At 41.7% G+C, this 25,065-nt stretch overlaps 1 protein-coding gene across 1 annotated transcript; it reads left to right on the plus strand.

Moving 5' to 3' along the window:
- The first annotated feature begins 424 nt into the window (after positions 1-424).
- On the plus strand, positions 425-23,214 carry Trp1 (translocation protein 1). The gene is made up of 4 exons (XM_065232326.1): positions 425-688; positions 2,511-3,305; positions 3,374-3,663; positions 22,868-23,214. Exons 1-4 carry the CDS (start codon positions 653-655, stop codon positions 22,959-22,961), a joined length of 1,215 nt encoding a protein of 404 aa, XP_065088398.1. The 5' UTR covers positions 425-652; the 3' UTR covers positions 22,962-23,214.
- The last annotated feature ends 1,851 nt before the right edge of the window (positions 23,215-25,065 follow it).

Below are 25,065 nucleotides of genomic sequence, written 5' to 3' on the forward strand. Positions count from 1 at the left end.
AAGAACTTTGAAGAAGTTTCACCAAAAGTTGGTCGGGTTGCTTATTGCAAAATTTTCAGGTATTTTGTGTCAAACACAAACTTTACAATCATTTCTTGTTGTTTACACAAACAAAATATTCTTTTAACACATTATAGAGCCAAAATGAATGGAAGGCACCCTGCTGACAACCCTAATAAAAAAACAAAACGCGAACGATAACCCAAATGATAGAACTGTTCCACAAATGGTTTGCGCTGAACACGTCGTTCAGCAAAATAACCCTCAACATTTCATTAGGGTTTGTTATGAGATGCCTCCATTCAATCATACATATCGATTTGTTTCAGTGTAGTCTGGAACCGGTTCTTTCGGTTCATTACAAACAAACCATGCCAACATGTCATCTGCTTTGACGTTTTCTTCCGTCAGTAAGTCACTCGGTTTCGTGGCTGGTTAGACAAAACAAGACGGTGCGCTGGCGGTTGCGGGGACAAAGACGCATCCCCTTCCATGAATAGTTCGGTTCGGTTTTTGCTGTCGTCGCATTTTCCTACACGGCTGATTTACGCGTAGTATTTTTCTGCGGCGAGTGTGCATCATCCGGAGATCGAGAGAGTGCAAAAGCAAATAAACCGATAGTCACAGCTGGAAATATTGAATAAGCATACCGATGGCTGATAAGCGGCGATCCAAGAAACGCAAAGATGTAAGTAAATTTCCATGATAATGGTCGATGGTTGAAAACTGGCTCGAGCGAAAGAAGGTAGTTGATAACATGGATCCCGAACCGAGCGAGAACCTGATTTTAGTTGCGGGGTGAAAGTTGTGCTGTTTTTCGCTTGCCCATTAGTGGGTGACGTTAGCAGAAAAGTAATGCTATGCTAATGATGTGTATTTGAATGTGTTTAGAAGATGTTCCTCCCGTTAATCGGAGCTGAAGCGAATGTTGTGTGATAATTTTATTTGTTATGAGACATTGCCACCCAACCCCCCATGGATTGGGTGGAGTTTTTCCTTTCGGTTCTGTTTTTTTCTTTTTTCTTTGCTTGACATAACGGGACTGAAGCAGAGCATCATCTGAGCTCGCCGTTCTACGTCGCTGTTTCTAATCACAGGAAAAGGGCAAGCCACCAGATGAGTATATGTAAACGTCAGGGATGCCAAACATTACTGAATCATGAAGCAGAGCTGTACTGGAAATGAGCGAGGAATTGGGAGGAAATTAAAATTGTATATAAATTTACTAGGGGAAACGTTGGCTTCGGCACGTCTTTTCCTATTATCGTCAAAAGGGTAAATGAAGTCTTATAGCGAATTCGTTTATTATTCAGTTCCAACCTGGATCGGGTATCAAGATTGGGTCTGTTTGTTTTCTGACAAACGTCAGTTTGATCGTTTGTTTTTAAAACCCAGCTCAGGTTGAGGTTCGCACTGACAAAAAGTTCGGTTTCGCACTGGGTTGGAACTGGTTCCAACCCCGATAATAAACGAATTCACTATTAGAGTGTTAATTTCAATCAAAATGATGCTCTGGAACATCACGCACTTCCATGAAAAAAAAAATCAGCGCTCTATATATAGATAGAGGACTATTATAGGACTTCGTTGGACCACGAAAAATGTACAGGCAAAAGTTATTGTGAGAAGCTTGCATCAACAATAATTGTTAATTTGTCTTCCTGATGTAAATACACTTAATTATTCTGAATCCTGATTAATGTGGACGTCTTAGTGGAATACCCGTATTTCGTCTACAATGTGCAGACTTCTTCAGTGTCGCGTATCTGTCATGGATAAGCAAATAAGGTTGTGGAATTAAATGGAAATTACTAATCCTTCCCCCTTATTCTGCGAGTCACGTGACTCTCTGTCACCGGTGAGGTGACAATTGTCACCTCGTTTGAGGTGACTCTCCATGTAAATCAAATGGAGAGTCACCTCACACGAGGTGACTATTGTCACCTCACCGGTGAGAGAGAGTCACGTGACTCACAGAATAGGGGGGCTTTTCTCTCTCTCTCTCTCTTTAAGTGGACCCTACACGACTGTTTGTATTGACAATAATCGTATTGTCAATACATTCTATATTGACGTCAATACATCGGTATTGACAATATTTATGTATTCACATCATCAATATTATTGTCAATACTTGTAAGTATTGACAATATTTCTTACCGTGTGGGGTTCGCTTTATACTTAATTCTGTTTTTACGCGATTCATTTTTTTCCATTAGCGACAGTTTTTTTGTCGATAATTATTGCAACACCCTTGTAACATGTTATAAATCTGTAATTTGATCAGAGCATTAGATACCAAAATAAAATCTATAGTGATATTAAACAGGATATTTAAAAAAAAATGCCGTCCATTTATAACACAACAGTCCCCAATAAAAAAATAGTGTCAGCTAGGCCCCAATAACCGTTTTAAGGGATCCAGAATTTGGCTTCTTCTCTGCTTATGTATTGTCAACCGCAAGTTTATCTAACCTGGCATTACAATCAATTCGATTCCTTAATTTCAGGAGTACACTGGTCCAGGTGGCGCCGACCAGGAACTCGACAAGGCCTCCAAGGACGAGTACAAGGTGGCAAAGTGGCTAAAGTCAAACGTACCGACCAAGAAGACCAAATTTTTGAACCATAATGTGGAATACTTCTCAGCAGTGCGGGCCATCGATGCACTGATGACTTCAAAGTTCGCACAGGGCGACAACTGCCTGTTTCCCCACCGACAGGCGGTGCTCGATTTTATGGACGAAATGTTACATCACAAGTTTTTCCATCGCGCCAAGAAGGTTCCAGTCAGCGAACAGGAACTCCGGGGAAAGAGCAAGAAATCGACGGACAAGGAGAATGAGAAGGAAAAGTCCAAGAAGGACGAAAAGGGAACGGACGGTGGCGAAAGCAGCCACGCCGAAGGTGGCAAAGGCGACAAGGCTGCGGCCGATAAAGAGAAACGCAAACGCAAGATAAGGCTGGAAATGCACCCGGAGCAGTTGTTCGTCGATGGCCACGAGGCTTATGTCTGGCTGTTCGATCCAATTCCAATGCACTACTGGATCTTTGGTGCCCTGCTGGTTGTCGGGGCTATTGTTATATGTCTGTTCCCGCTGTGGCCGCCGATGCTGCGAAAGGGAGTCTATTATCTCAGCATAGCAGCGGCTGGTTTTCTGGTGTTTATTCTTGGTTTAGCAGTGCTTCGATTCGTTCTGTTCTGTCTTGTGTGGATTCTCACCGGCGGCAAACATCACTTCTGGTTACTGCCGAATTTGACCGAGGATGTTGGGTTCTTCGCCTCGTTCTGGCCGTTGTATGATGTAAGACCCTCAATTGTATAGTAAATAGTAGGCATTCTCCTCATTTTTGTTTGTTTTTTAAATTTTAGCACGAATACAAAGACGGCAGTTCAGACAAGGATAAGAACAAAAAGAACAAGAAGCGAAAGCGCGACAAGGATAGTGATGCCGAGGATGAAGGTACTACAGCGGCTAGCATTCCGCCAAAGATTGATGAAGTCAAGGAACATGATCCAGATCAGAAGGAGCCGGAATCCGAGGGGACGCAACTGCGACACCGAGGAAAGGCCAAGGCTGTCGTAGAGAAGGTAGAGGAAACGGCGCACGCTAGCGATGGACATGAGGAAGAAGAGGAAGAACACGGTGATAACGAGAAGAAGTGAGTACATTCATTTGCTTATGAATAAAACATTTTTATTATATTTCATGTGTTATTTTTAACACTATCTACAATATATGGCTGCTTTTTACAATATTGAGAATACGGGAATGAAAAAATGTCAATCTAACTGGCTAATAACTTGTGGGACATCGTTCAGTCGAAAATGAACAAACACAACTGTATTGATTCAATGTCACATCCCGACACGGCACTATGGTCGGAAACGCAAAATTTCACGACAAAAATCGATATCTTGAAAACTATGCACTCGAGAGGTTTGACATCTTGGGAAGAGTTTGTCTACAAGATATTTAGCGGCGCCGGTAGTGTAGTGGTAAGCGTGAATGTCTCTCACCACAAAGGGCCTGGGTTCAATCCCAGTCGACGCCGTCCTGATTTTCTGAGGCATAAAATCTCTGATCAGAGGATGAGTACTTAAGGGGGAGGGTTGATTTTGATAAGTCTTTAGTGGGATTTTTTTTCTTTGATTTGTTTTCCGTAGATTTTGTTTTCCAATGCTACCGACGCTAGGTAGGCAGCTCCCACACCTGGACCCTATAGTCGCTATATTCATAGTCTGGCGGATAGAATCTCGGGAACCAATTGAGCTGTCATATAGCGGAACCAATCGAGCAAATCACGACCAACAACAGAAAAGTGCACATCAGCTATGGCGAACCAAATTTCGTAACCCGTTTTCTCGTGACTCAAGGCTCGCCTACACGAACTAACACTATCTTTTGGTTGTGGAAAGTTTCCTCTATCCGATGATGCTGGTAATTTACCTTCCATTGACGAGGAAATAATAATCAACGTTTTGTTTATAAAACATGATAGTACCTTTTCAATTGTTGGTCTACAATATATTGAATCCCAGCCGAGGTCGGTGGGATTTTTCTGAGGCATAAAAATCTCTGGTCACGTCTTCCTTCGGAAGGGAAGTACAGCCGTTGGTCCCGGCCCATATGTGTGTTTAAATGGGTGCGATATCCTACGCAGGTGTGGAAGCTGCCTTCCTGCACATTCGATTGCCGTCAATGGATGGCAATCGATGTCCGTCGGTGATTGGCACAAGATTGCGGAACAGAGACCGACGTTAAAATAAAGGAAAATATATTGAATTGGTTCCGCTTTTTGATAGACCGAAATTCTATCCGCCAGTCTATGAATATAGCGACTATACTGGACCCTACCTATCGACCAGTGTAGGCAAAATCATCAATCAAATTATGAAGAGCTTTGAGTGGGTTGGTTTTTTTTCCTTTAAATTCCGTTATAATTGCTTATCTTTTGACAGATACGCGTATTTCGTCTACTACTTGCAGACTTCATCAGTGCCAAGTACTCAACACCACATCAAATTATATTTTCCGCTCTCATACGCTCACAATGTCACGCGTGATATTGGAACAAAATATGTTGAATTTCGTTAGCTTGATATTCCGAGCTGCGATATCACAGCTTGCAAAATCAACCGCAGCTGTATGCTTGTTGATTTTTGTCTACGAAAATCAAGCGTGATCTTGGGCATTGGTGAGATTTGATTTTTTTGATATTTTCCCAACACTTATCGACCCATAAACTCATGAACCGGGGACCAACGGCTTTACTTCCCTTCCGAAGGAAGGCGTGATCAGAGATGTTATGCCTCAGAACATCCCGGCAGCGCCGACTGGGATTGAGAGGTAATCACGCTTACCACTACACCACCGGCGCCGCTATTTTAAGACCCTTGCACTGGACTCGATTTCAGGTCTTTTTGAAGAACTATTAAGAGATTTTCAGATCTTTTATCCAAAACAAATTTGAATAGATTTTAGAATGAATTGTAGAGATAACGCCAAGGTATTCCAGAGAACAATTTTAGGGAGTTTTAATGAAGTTCTCTGCGAGAGTTTCGCCTAGAACTCCCAAGTAAATTGAGTGAGTTCAGAGTAAAAATTTAACCACCTGGTACCACCATGGTACGTTACGGGATGTAAGATCTACCACCGATTCCTAGTTCTGAATACTTCAAACTAGGGGAAAAAGATTGTTTCAGTAATCAAAGGAACAAATCTTAGTCCTTGCTACTTTTTATGCCTGGTAAACGGCCTTTCCAACAAGACTCGGCTTTATCCACCGAGGATGATCTTGAAACAAGAAAAAAAAAGAATTAGTTAGTCTTCATCTATGTGATTCCTAATCTTCTATTCGTTGTTCCCTAGTTTGAAGTGGTTAAGACTAAGGTTCTGATCAAGGGGTATTAAACTCTGCACACCTTAATACGTACCGAGTGATTGAGTTGTGCTGAAAGCTGTGCCAAGCGTTATGACGAACGTGCCTATCCAGGACAATCAAAGTATGCCACCAAAGTATGCCAAGGTGTCAATATTCCATGAGTTTGGCAACCCCGAAAGTTTTGACTTTTATGATTGTGTTTACCATATCAATTTCTCTGATGGATCATGGCAAGCATTCACCTTCATTCTCATTAGAGCGTTAACGGGTCGGGAGGTGGACGAGGAACTGGAAACCATCATGCAAATTCAACCCGTTCACAATATTCTGGCTTGATGTCTTTTTGAATTCTTGATGCCTTGCAGGTGTTCAGAAACAAAGGAAAAATCCGATCGATGATGAATGACATCCCTCCCCGACTAAAGTAAACTTATAACTGAAATGGGCGATAGTTCAATCCCACGCTAGGAGCAATAGGGTAGAGCGCTACTTCGTCGTAATCGCCCATTTCCGTTCTATCGATCAGAAAAGATCAATAATATCAATGATTTCACCGCGCACAAATCAATAATAGGTTTGTTCAGATGTGTTAGTTCATTAGCCACAACATAAATCCTGTTAGAGCGCATTGTATGAATATTTACGCTCATTGTTATCAAAACAAAAGAAGCGTTCCTAGCGAATCTCCATTTTCTACGTTTATCCTTAGGACGAAGGAAATCTAATGGCGTTTCAATGCGTTTGGACGGAATTGAAATTAATTAATTAATTTATCTTTATTAGGGAGGCTTTCAGCCTTGGGCTGGTTCGCCTCCAAACAACGGAATTGAAACTCGTAGGACGGATTTAGAATCAAGAAGCAGTATTAGATTTAAAACAATCACCCCTATTCTGTATTTCGTTTCGAACGAAATTCTCATACAAAAAAAAAAATATTTGTATGAGAATTTCGTTCGAAACGAAATACAGAATAGGGGTGAATATCTCAACAATTTGTGACTCTTTATCAAATCCAACGGTATGTATAAGGTGAATAAATTTAGAAGTCATCTCTGAAAGAAATATTCCATTTTTTGTTCAAACCCGTTCAAAAACGATAGGTAAAACGCGGGTTGTGCTTAGTACGACGGAAATTAGATCAAAAACCCTACCATCGAACCAGTTTTCAATTATCTGATCGACTTAGAAGTGCATGATCTCAAAAATATAATCCAAGCCGATCGTATCGCCTACCTTTCAAGCCTACCAAACTACGATCTGATTAAGTTGTAGTACTTTCCCACCACCTATGAAAGCTATCAAACATCTCCCCCTGAAGATCTGCCATGCTTCGGAAATAGGATTCTCGTCCACCACAGACTTCAGCGGAAGCGCTTTATCCGGCGCCTGTACCCAAGTAACTACCAAGCCCGCTAACTACCCGATATTCGCCCTTTTTGCGATATAAGGTAAATATAGGTTTTCCGAATTTTATATTCGCTAACTACCCGATAATCGCCCTTTTTGCGATATAAGGTAAATATAGGTTTTCCGAATTTTATATCAGTCGTACATCAGCTTTATATTGCAAAAATGGCGAAAATTACTTGAGTAGGTATGTATAGAACTAGAGAAGTTTCCACGCAATCCACTCAGCTCCTCACAGATGACAAACGTGGGTGATTTACGATTCAAGAGCTTATAGCATAGCAGTACCTATAAATCTTTCAAAATTTTATAGACATCCCCATAAAGTCCTGTGGTTATCCCACTGAAGTCCAAAACACTGCTAGGAAGAACTTTCGAGGAAAAAGGCATGAGAAAATGTGAAAATTTCCGTCCCGAAGCTGAGAGTTGAATCACAGACAAACAAACATAACACATTGAATATTTTTCAATTTTTTTTTTGATAATCACTTTATTTGTACAGGCTCAATCGAATAAACTTTACAGAGCCGAGTTATCATTTTCGTTATACATTATTACTGTCTTACATTTAAAGTTAAAGGAACTGTCTTGTCTCGAGGTTAGTGGAGATTTACAATTTTTTGATGGGAAAAGAGAAGAAGGAGGTTTGAAATGTGGTTAACGATACAAATATTTAATTAATCCTAAAACATGATATTATTTCTATTCATCTTGAAAACAAACATTGAAAAAAAAATCCACACGTACAAAATACAAACTAAACACAAGGTTAATCAAACTTACAACCTAAGGTTAATATTCTTAAAGTAAACATATATGAGTTTCATAAACTCCAGATCGCGTCTAGCCAAAATATCCTGAACTGGAACATTAGGTTGCCTACCTCGAGCCCGAAGTGAATCATAAAAATGTGATCTGACTCCACGATACTTCGCACAAGACCAAAGGATGTGATCAGCGTCCTGGTAACCTTGTCCATATTCACAGAGATTGCTGTCTCCCAACCCCACACGGAACAAGTGAGCGTTTAGACAATAGTGATTGGACATGAGACGAGATATCACGCGTATGAAGTCTCGACCCAAGTTCAACCCTTTGAACCATGCCAACTTCGACACCTTAGGGATAATTGAATGTAGCCATCGTCCCAAGCTCCCTTCACTCCATTGATGTTGCCAGCTAACGAGCGACTACTGACGATAAATAGAGAAAAATTCACTTTTGTCGATCATAAATGTCGCCTTCCATAGCGCCCACCTTCGCTAGTGAATCCGCCTTCTCATTGCCCAAAATTGAGCAATGCGAAGGGACCCACGCGAAGGTGATGATGAAAGAGCGCACGGATAAAGCACTAAGCATCTCTCGTATTTTCAAGAGAAAATACGAGAAGTGCCTTACCGGCCTAATGGAACGGATAGCCTCGACAGAACTGAGACTATCCGTAAAAATAAAGTAGTGGTCTGGAAGAAGTTTCCAAAGTGTAGTGAATTGTTGCCAGTTCAGCCACATACACAGAACAAGGAGCTTCAAGTTTTCGAGAGGCGCTATGAAATTAATTAAATACACCAAAACCAGCGGACTCCTCTATTAGAGATCCATATGTTAAAAACGTTCTTGCAGCATCAACATGGCCAAACTTTGCAGAGTATAATGACGGAGCAATCATAGGACGATGATGCTCTGGAATTCCGCGGATTTCCTGCGTCATAGATAAATCAATATTCACTGAACTGCCGAAATCGGAGAAGACTACACGATTGGGAATATTTCTTGAAGGGCTGACATCCTGTGTTAAATATAGGTAGTACAAAGTCATAAAACATGTTTGAGGATTTAGCTCCAGAAGCTTCTCAAAGTTTTCGATCACGTTCATTACTTCGCAACGGGTGAGGAGCCTCAGAGATAACTCTGAAAAACGGACGGATAGTGGCAACATGCCCGCCAGCACTTCGAGACTCATAGTATGAGTCGAGTGCATGCATCCTAACGCGATACGAAGACAACGATACTGGATCCGATACTAGAACAACTACCATATTCTAGAACCGATAAAATCGTTGTCCGGTACAACGTCAGAAGATCTTGTGGATGGGCTCCCCACCACGTTCCGGTAATTGATCGAAGGAAATTGATCCTTAGTTGGCGTTTTCGTCTCAGATACTCAATGTGAGATCTCCAGGTGTATTTGGAATCGAACCAGACCTCGAGATATTTGAAAGACATGGAATGAGTGATCGGCTTACCCAAAAGTTGAAGCTTCGGTTGTGCTGGGCTATGCTTCCTAGAAAAAAAACGACCAACTCAGTTTTCTCCGTGGATAATTCGATCAATCAATCTGAATAGCCCAAGTAGACAAATTGTCCAAGGTATCCTGTAAGGTTCCTTGCAGGTCAACCTCTTTTGGCCCTGTGATAGACACTACGCCATCATCTGCAAGTTGTCTCAACGTGCAATTGTCACTAAGACAGACATCAATTTCTCTAACGTAGATTACGAAAATTAAAGGGTTGTGTCCTAGACACGACCGCAGTACAACGTAGAACCTATCTATCTATCTTTTTCACTTTTTTTTTTCACTTTAAATAATCTTTATTTCTTGTGTTTGTGTGGTTTACATGTATGAATTTTTTCAAGTGACACAGATGCGTCTTTTCAACTTTAGTACATTTGAGATTTTAATTATTATTTACAGTTTCTAGTCCTATCAGGCCTGTTTTAAAAATGACCACCTTGGTGGGATTGGTTTGATTTGAATTGGAAAAAGGAGTCTGCTTATAACTACTATTTACAACTACAACTAAACTACAACTACTATATACACCTAACCTACTATAACAAATTGCTTATCAAAGCATGTTCTGATAAATTACATTTTTGTACAAATTTAGTCTTAATTTCGTTAATTTTGGAATCTATTTTGGCAATTCCTGCCTCTTCGTGTAAATTTGTTATTCTAGTGTCAAAAGGACGATCAAGTACCATCCTGAGCACTCTATTCTGAGCGACCTGGATTTTGTTCCTGTGAGTCTGTGCACATGATTCCCACACCGGAGCTGCGTAGAGGATCGCAGGTGCTATGATTTGTTTGTAGACGGCCAGTTTGTTCACCCTTGAGAGGCGGGATCTGCGGCAAATCAGCGGAAACAGACACCTAACCAAGGCAGAACACTTGACTACTGTTTTCTCTACATGCGAACGGAAGAGGAGCTTTTCATCGAACAACATCCCGAGATAGGTTACTTCGGCGGACCACTCAACCCTTGTGCCATCCATGATTACAGTACAAGATGGAGCCGGTTTCAGTTTGGGCGATTGCCGATGGAGGAACATGATCGCTTGTGTTTTGGTGGCATTGATTTTGATTTTCCACGTGGTGGCATAATCAGCAAAGGCGTTAAGGCATCGTTGAAGTTTGTTCGTTATTTCGCGAGGCATCCTTCCTTTGACGGCTATTGCGGTATCATCTGCGAACAGGAAGAACACGCAACCGTCGCACACTGGGGCAGATCAGTGATTTTCTCGGAAAAAATTAATAACTTTTGAACAAAGCATCCAATCAGAATACTGTCTTCGGTAAATTTGTTTGTATTAGTTAAGCGCTTTTTTTGAATAAATTAATTAGTTCGCAACTTGGTCGTAGAGATGGCGCGCGAATCTAACTTTTGAATAAAGCATCCTAGATGTATGGTGTTTTCAACAAAGTTTTGACGTAGGACTACGTCTTTGATTTCTATATGGGGGTACACTTTGTGAAAACCGAAAATGGAACATGTAACAAATTAAGAAAGATTTTGAACGTTAATAACTCAGCTACCCCTGGTCCATTTTCAATAATTTTATCACCAATCGATCAGAAATATGGCTACGCATTGATAACAATGCTTCCAAATGTTGATTTTCAACAAGAAACTATTGAAAAACTGGTAAATGTTCAGCATTGTCCAAAAGCGTCGAATTAACTAACAAATCCACCAATTACCTACATGCATATGCTGCTTCCCCAGCACAGTCGTCAGAGAGTAGTAAGTAGACGAAACAAGTCGAAGTGGCATTCGCCTCCGATCCTCGGGCGCGTGCGGATAGGGAGCCATGTTCAGAACCAAACGCAAATTCTTCGAGATAACCACCATCCGTCGTCTGGCTCGCCGTGGCGGTGTCTGACGTATCTACGGTTTGATTTACGAGGTGTGCTGAAGGTGTTCCTGAAAAATGAGATCTGTGATGCTGTCACCTACACTAAACACGCCAAGCGTAAGCGGCCATGGATGTTATCTACGTTTTTGAAGTGACAGAGACGCACTCTGTTTGGTTTCAGAGGTTAAATCATCCCCAACATTGGAAACAAAACGGCTCTTTTCAGGGCCACCAAGCTTATTACAGTAAAGAGTAGGAATAGAATTCATCTGCCTGTTTGTCCATATTCAGAACCACCGACCACACAAAATGCTCATGTGATCAAACTGGAAGCAGGGATACAAATTGTTTTGATCAACCTTGATCAACTTTGAATCGCCACGGCCGGATATTTTCGATGGAAGAAGCAACAATCTAGCATCTAATTCGACGAAGACGGCAGGAAACATTTCTGGATCAACAATAGAATAGGGCCCATCAGCATTTGTAAACAAACCGTTCCAAAGCCTCACAAATCGAAGGCCGCTCACACAAACCAACACCAACATCTTGTAGGTAGAAGTTTCCCCTATCCGATGATGGTGTTGGTTTGTGTGGGTGGCCTTCGCTTTGTGAGTAAAGGGCTTTGGAACGGTTTGTTTACAAATGCTGATGGGCTCTTTTCTATTGTTGATCCAGATTTGTGAAGCCGAGTTATTTACGAAAGAGTGTCGTTGAATTCTTCGAGATAACCACCATCCGTCGTCTGGCTCGTCGTCGCAGTGTCTGACGTATCTCCGGTCTGATCTACGAGGTGTGCTGAAGGTGTTCATGGAAAATGAGGTCCGTGATGCTGTCACCTACACTAAACACGCCAAGCGTAAATGGCCATGGATGTTCTCTTCAATAAAACGGCCCTTTTCAGGGCCATCAAGCTTACGTCAGTAAAGAGTTGGAATAGAATTCATCTATGCTTGTTTGTCCATATTCAGAACCACAAGCCCCCAACGACCACACAAGCTTGGAAGCAGGGGTGCAAGTGATTTTGATTGATTCAGGGTGGCCAGCAAACCGGGAAATCCGGGAATACCGGGAAATATCCGGGAATTTGGAAAGTAACCGGGAAAAACCCGTGAATTCTGCAAGAGAACCGGGAAAATAAATTAACCATATCATAGGAACAAATTTTTACATCAGAATTTTAGAATAAACCATTAAAACAGAGTGATCCTTTAGCAAATGAATGTCTTGCTCTATTTGTTGCATAATTTTCTTCAGTATACCGTCTTATTGTTTTTAGAATTTAATCACTCAGCAATATTGCAAATTGATTTTTGTCGTTTCAATTTCAGGTGTAAAGTGCATGGTCCTCTAAAGAAAATATTGAAGATGCTGGAGTTTGGAAACAAATATTTGTAAAAACCGAAACTGAATTATTCTTTTCCGGGGTTTTAATTTTTCGTTGTTCAAAATTCTCATGATGAATTCCAGAATTAACTTGGAATTCTGCTCTGAATTATCTTGAAATTGTTCTGAAATGAACCAGAAAACACTCCGCGTAATAATTACCGTTGAATTCTTTTAGTAATTTTCTTCCAACCCCTTCTAAGAATTTATTGGAATCCTTCATATAATTCCCGTTCCCGCCTATCCGGAGACTTTGATTCCTTTAAAAATCTTTTCAAACATTTCTTTTAACTCTATTCAAAACAAAAGAAATCTTTCGAAAATTAATTTATAAACCCCTTGGAGTATTTTAAAGAATTTCTTTCTAATTATCAGCAATTTTTTTGGAATCAATTTTGTTTGGGTTATGTGATCATAATCATGAATCATTCGCACTAGGGTTGAAATTATTGCCAGAACATTTTAAGACCTCTGTGTCTTGTTGAATTCCGATCATAATTCTCTTGGAATTCTTCTTAAAATTCATCTGTCATGTTCCTCACGATGCCCATACAAATCTCATCAGAACCACGTAGGAATTTTCTGCAATGTTTTATTTTTATTTTCACAATACTTTTTTAAATTTACAGTTTAATTTAGAACTTGCATTCTTCTCCAAAGAAATCCTTCCAAATTCATCTAACAATTTCTATGGATTTCATGTAAGAATAATTCTGGAAATCTGCTCTTCTCCTTCGAAAACTGTGTGGGAATCCTTCTCAATATTTGTTTTTAATCAACACTTTGAATTCTTTTAAATTTTACTAAAAATTCCAGGGTTTGTCCGCCAGATTCTACAGATTGCTATGTAATTTGTTATTACCCTTAAAATGCTTCCAAGTCTCAGAGCGTGACAATTATGACTCCACGACTCATAAGTATGATGTTTTTTTTTATAAATCTGTGATCTTGAAAAAAATTCAAAATTTCACATTTTAATTATTGTTTCTCCAAATCTTGCATCACGAAGTATGTTATTAATCACAAATTTTGAAGAAAAGTTCTAGTTTCAGACTCTACACAAATTTCAACGCTCCAGAATCTTGGGAATCTTCTTAAATCACATTTTTTTATCCTATCAGTAAATTTTGTTTTTTTTTTGTTGCATATTAACAACCGGGAATTTTTAAGATTTGAACCGGAGAACGGAAAAAACCGGGATTTTCAAAATGATAATTCACTGGCCACCCTGTTGATTCTCGTAATCAACTTTCTTTTTGAAAAAGATTACTACAAATTTGGATCGCCTACAATTCAAAACCGGAAAGAGTTGAGATAATAGATATTTCAGGCATAACATTTGATAACGGCACAAAAGCATTTGTAAACAAACCTTCTTAGGCCCTTTACATGCGAACCAAAGTACGCCCACGCAAACCAACATTTTTTTTTCTTTATTAAAGTGATTTTTAGCCATAGGCTAGTTTATCTCTTACGCAAACCAACAACATCATCGCATAGGGGCAACTATCACCTTTCCGTAAGTGGCATTGGTTTGCGTGGGCGTACTTTAGTTCGCGTGTAAAGGGCCTTAGAATGTTTGTTTACAAATGCTTTTGTGCCGTTATCAAATGTTATGCCTGATTTGATCAATTAAAAGAACTTAATGCTCTTCACATTTATTCCGTCCACTAGCGGTCCTACGTCAAGCTTCCGTTTGTGCCCCTAGGCACAGACCCTTCTACTTTTTTATCTATTAAAATGAAGGAAAGTTGCAGAAGACATAAAACTTCCATAACCTTTAGTTTCGGAGATATAGGGTATATTGAAAAATATGATGTCAAAATTCTTATTTGTTAACTTTTTTGTATATTTTCATATGTTTGCTATGGTTTCTGCATTTATTCCAACGAAAACAAACTAGGTGCGAATTTTCATTGAACTATTTGTGGAATTTATAGTGGTTTTAGTGAAATATTCTCGAAAAACATGATATTTTGCCTGTATTTTAGGTGGGTGGGATTCTCGTAGGGGCAGCTAAGGGCAGCTGGACTTTGTCTCTTTTGCTAGCTCATGTCATTGTCTAACATATACCAGAAAACTGAAGACATGATATTCAATGATTTTTTTTTAATTTCACCTTTTGTAAATCGTTACAAGTATCTCTACTAATAAGGAAACCTGTCAGTTATGTATATTTTTTATTCGTTAAACTTTTTAAATTGCAGAAGCAGTAATGGTTTAAAGAATAAACTATCTCTTAAGTTAAAGTATTTAGAAACCAGTTGTCCTTAATTGTCACTATCGTCAAATGAATCCTTGTAATTGGTTGTAATAATGCCAACACCTCGCTATTTTTTTTTTATTTATTGGGCTGAATTTTTCTCCGTTCTTTTTCGCAGACTTGTAATTAATGGATCTTGTTGGAAAAATAGTTTGATGTGCTTGTGTGATCTATTATCTTTACTAAAATTAATTTCGAGACACCACTAAACGAAATGCATGTTGAGCATATGGCATAGAATAAACAACTGTTGAAAATATACATTGAAGGTGAATCCATTATAACAACTTTGTGGATTATTGCGCAACACCGGAAATTGATCACTGAACTGAGACGAGAAAAAAAATTCACGCTTATGGATACCAACTACTGAAACATTGACGCACATGAATAATTCTCGATTACTTTTTCGAAAAGCTTTGTAAACAACGCATTTGATCGTCGGTTTGGCAGCTCGCTCACGTATACTAACACTACCATCAGATAGGGGAAATTTTCTCCTGTCTGATAGTGGTGTTAGTATGCGTGGATGAGCTACCAGTTACACCCAACCGACGACCAAATGCATTGTTTACATAATTTACGATAATTGTACGTTGTACACGATCACGTTGGCACGGCAGCACACAGCTTGTACGATGATGTCACATATACAACTTTACTTGGGTAATGCAGCTGATTGTGCTGACGTGTACATGGTGGAAAGGGACGGATAATCGTGTAGTAAGCTAGACAATGACATGAGCTAGCAAAAGAGACAAAGTCCAGTTGCCCTTAGCTGCCCCTACGAGAATCCCACCCACCTAAAATACAGGCAAAATATCATGTTTTTCGAGAATATTTCACTAAAACCACTATAAATTCCACAAATAGTGCAATGAAAATTTGCACCTAGTTTGTTTTCGTTGGAATTAATGCAGAAACCATAGCAAACATATGAAAATATAAAAAAAAAGTTAACAAATATGAATATTGGCTTCATATTTTTCAATATACCCTATATCTCCGAAACTAAAGGTTATGGAAGTTTTATGTCTTCTGCAACTTTCCTTCATTTTAATAGATAAAACACTTTGTTGTAAACACCATACGTCTAGGATGCTTTATTCAAAAGTTAGATTCGCGCGCCATCTCTACGACCAAGTTGCGAACTAATTAATTTATTCAAAAGAAGCGCTTAACTAATACAAACAAATTTACCGAAGACAGTATTCTGATTGGATGCTTTGTTCAAAAGTTATTAATTTTTTCCGAGAAAATCACTGATCTGCCCCAGTGTGCGTCGCCGAGGGGAGGAATGTCGGAAGTGTAAATGCTGTAAAGCAAGGGACCCAGTAGACTGCCTTGCGGGACTCCTGCTGGGATGGAAAACGTGTCTGAAAGACAACCATTCAACGATACCTTAAACGACCTTTGCTGGAGGTAGTTACGGGTGATTTTAACCAGATGTAATGGAAAGTTGAAGTTACAAAGCTTGTATACAAGCCCATTGTGCCAGACATTATCAAACGCTTTCTCAACGTCTAACAAGGCCATGGCTGTGGACTTGGATACAGCTTTGTTACTTCGGATGTTATTCATCACCCGCACTAGCTGGTGATTGGTGGAGTGCCCCTTTCTGAACCCAAACTGTTCCGGAAGGAGAATGTTATTTTCCTCGACAAACTTGAGCAAACGATTGAGAATGAGTTTCTCGAACAATTTGCTCAGCGCTGAAAGGAGGCTGATTGGTCTGTAGCTTGAAGCTAGCGTTGGGTCCTTCCCGGGTTTGCGGATAGGTATGATTTTCGCTGTCTTCCAGATACTTGGAAAGTAGTGCAGTTCCAAGCATCTGTTGAAGACAGCAGCCAGCAGAGAGTGAACCTTCATGCTGAGATTTTTCAACACTAGGTTGAATATTCCGTCAAACCCGGGGGCCTTCATGTTTTTGGTACATTTCAGCGCTGAGCAAATCTGTTCCACTGTGATTCTATCCTCCGGAAGGATGGCACAAGGGGAGGAATCAAGGTTGAGTACGCATTGCTCAACCTGAACTTCGAGCGGACTTTGGCTGTTGGAGCCAAGCAAGTGCGATTTGGCAATATGCTCACCAATCGCATTTCCTTTCTCCTGAGGGGTGATTATGAGCCGATCGTCATCATTTTCATCTTTTAGTGGCGGAATGGGTTTAGAGTGCGTCTTTAAGACCTTGGCAACTTTCCAGAATGGTCTGGAGCGGTCGTCCAGATTCTGGACAAGCCGCCCGAAACTTTCGTTCCGGAGTGAGACCATTCTGGAAGCAATCTCCTTGTTCAGATTGGCCATTTCACGTTTCCTCGCTTGATCTCCAGTCCTCTGAAACTGGCGTCTATGAACATTTCTCAGGCGAATTAAGAGTTGGGTGTGGGAATCAATAGCAATAAACTTACCCCTCACAGGAACTCGTCGGATGCACGCCTCGTCAGCCACGGTTATGGCTTGGTGGAGTCCCTCCAACGCTCGGTCGATGTCCTCCACGGTGTCAAGCGGCGGGTTGTCGATGATGTGCCTGTCTACCACGCGTCCAAACTGGGACCAGTTTACGCGATGATAGTCCTTGCGCAGGCTTGAAGCAGGAGCCACGTTGCAGCCCAGCTCAGACACCACCGGTTGGTGGTCGGAGCTGAGTTCGTTCAAGGCTACCGGCTTGGACAAGCCGATATTTGTCAGGAACAGGTCTAGCGTCGATGGGTTGCCCGCCGGTGAGATAAATGTTGGCTCATCCGAAAACCAAACGGAGTACAGCCCATGCTGTGAGTGGTCGAACAGCAGACGACCGTTCTGGTTCTGCTGGTAGTTCCACCAGGCCTCATGGCGAGTATTCAGATCTCCTCCAACTACGAAGCGGGAACCGGTACGGGTGATGGTGGACAGGTCCTTCTTAAATTTAGCCGCTAGTCCACTGCTGGCGGCACACTGTCGAGGGCAGTAGACGGCGATGAACTGGACGTATCCAGTCGACGACTCCACCTCCACACCAAGGGCCTCGATGATAGAGGTGCGAATATTGGACAGAGTGTGGTATTTTATTCCTTTCTTGACGACGACCGCAACACCACCCCCCCTGGAGCTGGTGCGATCAAGCCGGATAATATTGTGGTCAGGCAACCAGAAGCTGTCGCCGGACTTTAGATGGGTCTCGGTTAGAAGGCCCACGTCGATGCTGTGCTTGCGGAGGAAGTCGGCAAGCTCAATCTCTTTTGCTCTTACAGAGCAAGCATTCCAGGTGTCGATACTTAGCGGCTTAGACGCCATACTGGATGATGAACTTACCGAGCACTTGGATCTGTTCGGGCTTATTGCGGCACTTACGAAGAACACCGGACATGTTGACGAAGATTTCCATCAGTTCATCCGCTGAGAACAGATCGGGGTTGTTGTTTTGCGCTGTTGGTTGACTCCAGAATCCAGGGGGGGATGGAGAGCTTTGGCCAGCAGAATCACCGGAAGTTGCTTGAGCGGAATGCACCCGCGAATTCACTTGCCTTTGCTGAGGAGCACGAAGGGGCGGGAAATCCTCCGTCCGAAATGCCAGGACTTTGTCCTTCTTGCGGCCTGGTTGGTTGTTAGTTGCCGCCTGTTTTCGGATGCGTTTGAAGTCCTCGCGTTTGGAGCACTGTCTGTCGGAACCTTGATGAGCACAACCACAGTTGGCGCATTTTAACGCCACGGCTCCATCCGCAGGGCAGTTGGAAGTGGCGTGTTCTTGAGCGCAGTTGCTACAGCGTGGCTTGATGTTGCAGTTGCGGGTACCGTGTCCAAAATTGAGGCACCGCTGGCACTGCGTTACGTCACGATGGCCGCCACGGTATGGCTCCCATCGTACGATGATGGAGTAGACCGATCGGATGGCTTGCAGCGCATTGAGAGTCACCGTCCCTTTCTGGAAGTGCACCAGGAAGAGGCAATCCGGGGACGTCTTCACGTTTTCGTCTCTCCTTGCCATTCGGAATACAGCGATTGGGGCTAGCTTTTACCGGTTGATTTCAGCTTCGACCATCTTGGGGTCGAAGTTTGGTAGACCCCTGATGACTACCTTGAAGGGCTTCTCACCGGGGATGTCGTGCGTGAAGAATTCCGCCTTGGAATCCTTCAGATATTTCACGGCCACTTCGTACTCCGCTTTTGTTCGCAGCATCACCTTGGTGCCGATCCTGCCGAGCTTAAACTCAGCTGCAACGCCCAGCGATGAGAGATCGCCAATCAGCGTGTTGAGTGGTACTTGCTTCACCACCAGTGGAGGAAGCTTGATTTTCGCCGCACTCGGGCCGGCAGAATTCTCGGTTTCGACGGCGTCGCCGAAATCACCGATATCGCTGGCGTTCGTCTCGGTAACATCGTCGCGTCCGCTCGTACCATCGGACTGTCCTTGATTCTTCTTCCTCTTTTTCGTCCGCTTCGCCGGGACTGGGTTGGTATTTTCAACATCGGTGGGCAGAGTAGCGTACCTATTTGAGGTAGGTACCGAGCTACCCTGACCACTGTTCTTCTTCTCTGCTTCACACTTACAAATTTTCGCCGAGATTCCAACAGCCGAGTAATTCTGCAATTTATTTTGCTGAGATTCAGTCAAACAATTGCCGAGACTCAGCAAACAAATAAAATTTTGCTGAGATATCAGCTAACAAACAGATATTTTGCAGAGATATCAGCAAAAGTAAATACCGAAGTAATCGGCTGTTGAAGATTTTACCGAGCTAGATTAAGTGTGTTGGTCACGAAGTCTGCTCCGAGAGCGCTGTCTTCCCATCACGCGATGCGACCGACACTACTGACGACGCGACGTGCAGTATATCTGCGAACGTTTGTAACAAACTATAGGTTAATCGAACAACTCGACAGAGCGAGCAAAGACCGAACTGTACTTCTTGACGTTCAAGCAGCTAATCATGTTCTATCTATCTATCTCGATCTTTTTTTTTCCTTTGGTTTGTTTTTTCCGTCGATCTTGTTTTCCGTGCTGAGCACCAATGCTACCGACGTGCCAGGAAGGCAGCTCCCACACCTGGACCCTACCTATCGACCCATCAACTCATGAACCGGGGACCAACGGCTTTACTTCCCATCCGAAGGAAGGCGTGATCAGAGATGTTATGCCTTAGAACATCCCGGCGGCGCCGACTGGTATTGAACCCAGGCCTGCTGGGGTGAGAGGTAATCACGCTTACCACTACACCACCGGCGCCGTTATCTATCTCTATCTATGATGCATGATATATGCATTTAGGTTAACATCCGACGTCCCTCCTTTTTTACATATTTTGCAGAAAAATACATTCGAAGTCCCTGTTTTTTTACATATTCTGCACAAAACATAGGGGAATTTACGTATTCTCGTCAATCTAAGCAGCGTCCGCACTTCTATTAGCATTTTGTCAGCGTTACGCACATATATCACGTGTCTGTTTGTTAACATTCATCTGCTGCTTGCTTCTCTATCCATTCCAATCGACAGAATTTTTCAAACCGGTTTGAAAGCGATTTTACAACGCTCCAAACTTCTCAGGTGAGTGTGACTATTGTCGGCAGCCTCTTTTTCTTCGGCAACCTTCCCATTAGAACTGCGTGTTAACCAGCTGTTCTATTATCGGCAACTCGAAATCAGCCCCATTTTGTAGTGCGTATACTTCATTTGAAGAAAAATCTGGCATAATAGGATTGCTCGGTCGTACAAATATAATCAGATTGAAGCTGAAAGACTAAAGAATCGTTTGAATACATTCAGGGAAGTGTGTTGATGGGAAAACATAGTGAAATTATCGTTTAAATTTTGGTTGCCGAAAACAGTCAATGGGTGCCGAAGCCAACATTTACCCTACTTTCTAAGCCCCGCAACTGACAGGATTTCCCGCCATTTTATTATGAAGGACGCTTGCTTTCGGATCCGCTTGAAATCCTCGCGTTTGTGACACTGTTTGTCGGACCCTTGATGAGCTCCACCACAGTTGGCGCATTTGCACGTTTCCGACTCGTCGATAACGCACTCGGAGGAACCATGATTTTGGGCGCATTTGCCACAGCGCGGATTGATGTAGCAGTTTCGGGTGCCATGCCCGAAATTCAGGCAACGCTGACACTGGGTGACGTCGTGACGGCCGCCACGGTATGGCTCCCATTGAACAATGATGAAGTTGATGGAGCGGATGGCCTTCAACGCATTGAGCGTCACCGTTCCCTTCAGGAAATGAACCAGGAAAAGGCAATCCGGGTACGTTTTCACGTTTTCGTCTCTCCTCGTCATCCGGAAGACTGCGATTGGGGCTACCTTAAGTTCTTCTTCGATCGACTTGGGGTTGAAGTTCGGTAAGCCCCTGATGACTACCTTGAAGGGCTTCTCACCGGGGACGTCATGTGTGAAGTATTCCGCCCTGGTTGCTTCGTATTCCGCTTTGGTACGCAGCATCACCTTGGTGCCGATCCTGCTCAGCTTGAATTCAGCTGCAACGCCCAGCGATGTGAGATCGCCAATGAGCGTGTTGAGTGGCACTTTCATCACACCCAGTGTGGTGGAAGTGGAGGAAGCTTGACTTTTGCCGCACTAGGGACGGCAGAATTTTCATGCTCGACGGTACCGCCGAATTCACCGATGTCGCTGACGTTCGTCATGGTGTCACGGCCACTCGCACCATCGGACTGGCCCTGATTCTTCTTCCTTTTCTTCGTCCGCTTCACTTCCGCTGGTAGGGCATTCCCAACATCGGTGGGAAGAGTAGCGTACCTATTTGTGATAGGTACGCACGAGCTACCTTCACCACTATTCTCCACTTTCTGATAATCCTATACTACTACCACCGATCTATATATGGCTACACTGATGGCAGGGAAGCGACGCGCAGCGTTGGTGACCTTCGTCGTGGTGAACTTGATCGAGGTAGGTACTCAGCCCACACAGGCGCACGATGATGGATGAACGGTGCTCACACTCGGTGAAGATGATGTTTGAGCAGGTATGCGTGACCACGCACGGATGATGCGCAAATTGGTTCGTCGATTACCAATCGAAGAAAATTAATTCTTTCTTTCGATAATGTCGAAAACTACACTTTCTTCTAAAAAACTCACTTAATTAATTAACTAGTCCGGAACTATGCCAAGAATTACTAAGCGAGCACCAATGCTACCGACGCCAGGGAGGCAGCTTCCACACCTGGGCCCTACCTATCGACCCATCAACTCATGAACCGGGGACCAACGGCTTTACTAGGCGTGATCAGAGATGTTATACCTCAGGCCTGCTGGGGTGAGAAGTTGCCAGTGTTATATCTGTTTGTCTGTGGTTGAATCGACGCAAAAATGATTCCACTTCGTTTTCTTTGAAAGAGAAAGTATAATTATGCGAGTATCGGCGGTATAGTCCACATAAAATTTACATTAGCCGTATGTCAACATTAGATTGCAAAAGATGATTTTGCGAGATTTTCATAATTGAGGCCTTTTCAAAAAGAAAATCAACCATTATATTTAAATCGCTGGTAGAATGTAACCCCTAAGCTTCGTGATAACATTGTCCTTTGTAACTTAATTCATTCCATTTTTACAAACTAGTGATTGGACATCACAGAAAATTTAAAAAAAAAATGCATCGTTTTACATTATAGGCCATACTATCCCCCGATCCTTGCAATCCCACGTTTACAAGCACTGTGTCCAAAAATGTTACCATTGTCAAGTTATAAAAACTAAATCAATGCTAAGCTAAGTTCCCACAGTTGAATAACAGCAACGAATGGCAATGAAATATCATTTCGAACTCCCTTTCTTTTTCGTTTACAGTTCACACTCGGAGAGCGAATCGGAGGGCTCACAGCGGTCATCCACCGGGAAAGATTTCGAAATTTTGGACCACGATGAGGTAGAAGGATCGTAAAACACACTGAACCCAACAGATGCAGATATCGATGATAAAGAAGAAGACAACACTGATAAAAATGATACAAACATTTAAAAATGGCACACTAGGTGAAATGATAATACAACAAGAAAAACAAAAAAATATAACTGCTATATCAACACCCACTACACACAGCCACACTATTATTGTATTTATAATTTATTTGTATTTGTTTTTTTTTATTAGTTGCAACAAATTGAGCGAATAAATTAGTACATTAAACACTTAATGATTTAGCAATGATTTGGGTGGTGTGACTAACATCGTTTGAAGTTTGGCAAATAACCACACGAGCGACAGGTGTAAAATCAAGGGTTTGAAAGAACAATAACGAAACGATTCAGCTTCGGCAGTGGAATTTAGAGTTGGCAGCAGCAATTGGCAATAGCATAAGTAGACTTGGATCTGCAACTTGAATCTGAACAAACAAAAAAGAAAAAAAGAATTATATCATAAAACAAGCTAAAAGTTGTGCGGTGAAATGCACGAGAGTCTGGATATCTAAGTTTTAACAAACTAATGTTAACACATTTAGCAGAGAAAATCCCCTGCATTAAACCAAAATATCATGTAATGAATCGTTCGGCCATTTTTTTTTAGATGGGTATTATTTTCCAACAAATATACAAAGGGATAGCGTACAAACACAATGCAACAAATCAAGATTAATTCCATCCTGCTTTCTTGTTTGACAAAGTAAAATCTAAAATAAATATCCAGGATGATAGTGTTGAAGTAGAATTAAAAAAAAAAGAAGGTCATCCTTGTACTGATAGCGAAAGTTACGATGAGAATATTTATTTGAATAGTAGAGAGATGAGTTTTTAAACTCCTTTAAGCTCGGATTTAGACGAATGGGTAGAAATACAAACGTCTCAATGAAGATGCAAAAAATACAAAACAAACTAGTAATTGAAGATAAGATATATACATTAATTATGGGTCGAGGAAGTGGGTTATGGACATCCGTTGGTGGTTATCACGTTCTCTTGCGTTGGCTCTCTTGGTTACAAATTCAATTATTTTTTTTATGTTCATTGTGTAACATCAATATGGAATTTGGTTCACGAAACGATGCCCGTTTTGGTTCATTATATTTGTTACGCTTGTAGTAGTCAGTCGCATAATGCTTGTTAAAAGGAACTGTATTCGAAGGCATGACAATTAATGGCCTCGGAATGTACATAGCTGCCCATTTGTATGGGATATTTTCGGGACGAGCTTGCGTGTCTGTTTTCGTTCATTAAGAGGGGGCCACTTGATCTGCTTTATGGGCCTACATTCCTACATTCGCATTCCGTAGGACACAAAACAAAAAAACTTATCTCGAAGCGCAAATAGGTGGAAAATAGACACCATGTAGGACCATGGGCTTGAGCTCTATTTTAATTAATTTTATTGTTCGGTAAACATAAGATTTTTTGCAATACAACACTTATCATACAGTACCGATAGCGTGTAGTTCAAAACAATTGATTGTCGGTTTTGCATAGGGTAGGTGAGTCAGTTTTGGTGCTTGCTTCAGTTTTTAAACTTGCTTGCTAAATTCAGTTCGAAAACATTGAGTTCAACAGCTCATATTTGATTTTCAAATATGTCTTCACTAAGTAGGTCATTTGGCCTATTCTGCGCGGCGTGTGAGGTGAGGTGACTCACTCTCACTAGTGAAGTGACAATTGTCACCTCGGGTGAGGTGACACTCCATTTGATTTGCATGGAGAGTCACCTCACCCCAGGTGACAATTATTGTCTCCTCACCTCACAAGCCGCGCAGAATAGGCCTACATATTCTTAGCCGTACGGCTAAAAATCTGAGATTTTGTATCGCATTTTTTTTTATCCGAAATGCTCCAAATTTTGATGATGTTTATGCTCAAAATGTATGAAAAATGTTCAATTATAATCATAAAGTACGACATAATTCGATTTCACACTTCATTTCTTGATTTTATAGAGCGGCAAAAAATTGGGACATCTAATCATAGTGTGCGCTAATTGCGTTTAGTGAGTTTGTTTTGACAGTCCGATTTTGTTTTTGTTTTACAGTTCCCTTATGTCGTTTTCGTTTTTGCGGTGTAGC

Source organism: Ochlerotatus camptorhynchus, unplaced genomic scaffold, assembly GCF_037179485.1.
Source record: "Ochlerotatus camptorhynchus isolate MF236.1 unplaced genomic scaffold, CSIRO-AGI_Acam_v1.1 ptg000367l, whole genome shotgun sequence".
NCBI classification, from domain to species: domain Eukaryota; kingdom Metazoa; phylum Arthropoda; class Insecta; order Diptera; family Culicidae; genus Ochlerotatus; species Ochlerotatus camptorhynchus.

Coding starts and splice junctions, on each gene's coding strand:
- Trp1 (XM_065232326.1), top strand. CDS start 653: ATGGCTGATAAGCGGCGATCCAAGAAACGCAAAGAT. Junction 689..2,510: donor GATCCAAGAAACGCAAAGAT/GTAAGTAAATTT, acceptor CCTTAATTTCAG/GAGTACACTGGTCCAGGTGG. Junction 3,664..22,867: donor CACGGTGATAACGAGAAGAA/GTGAGTACATTC, acceptor TTTCGTTTACAG/TTCACACTCGGAGAGCGAAT.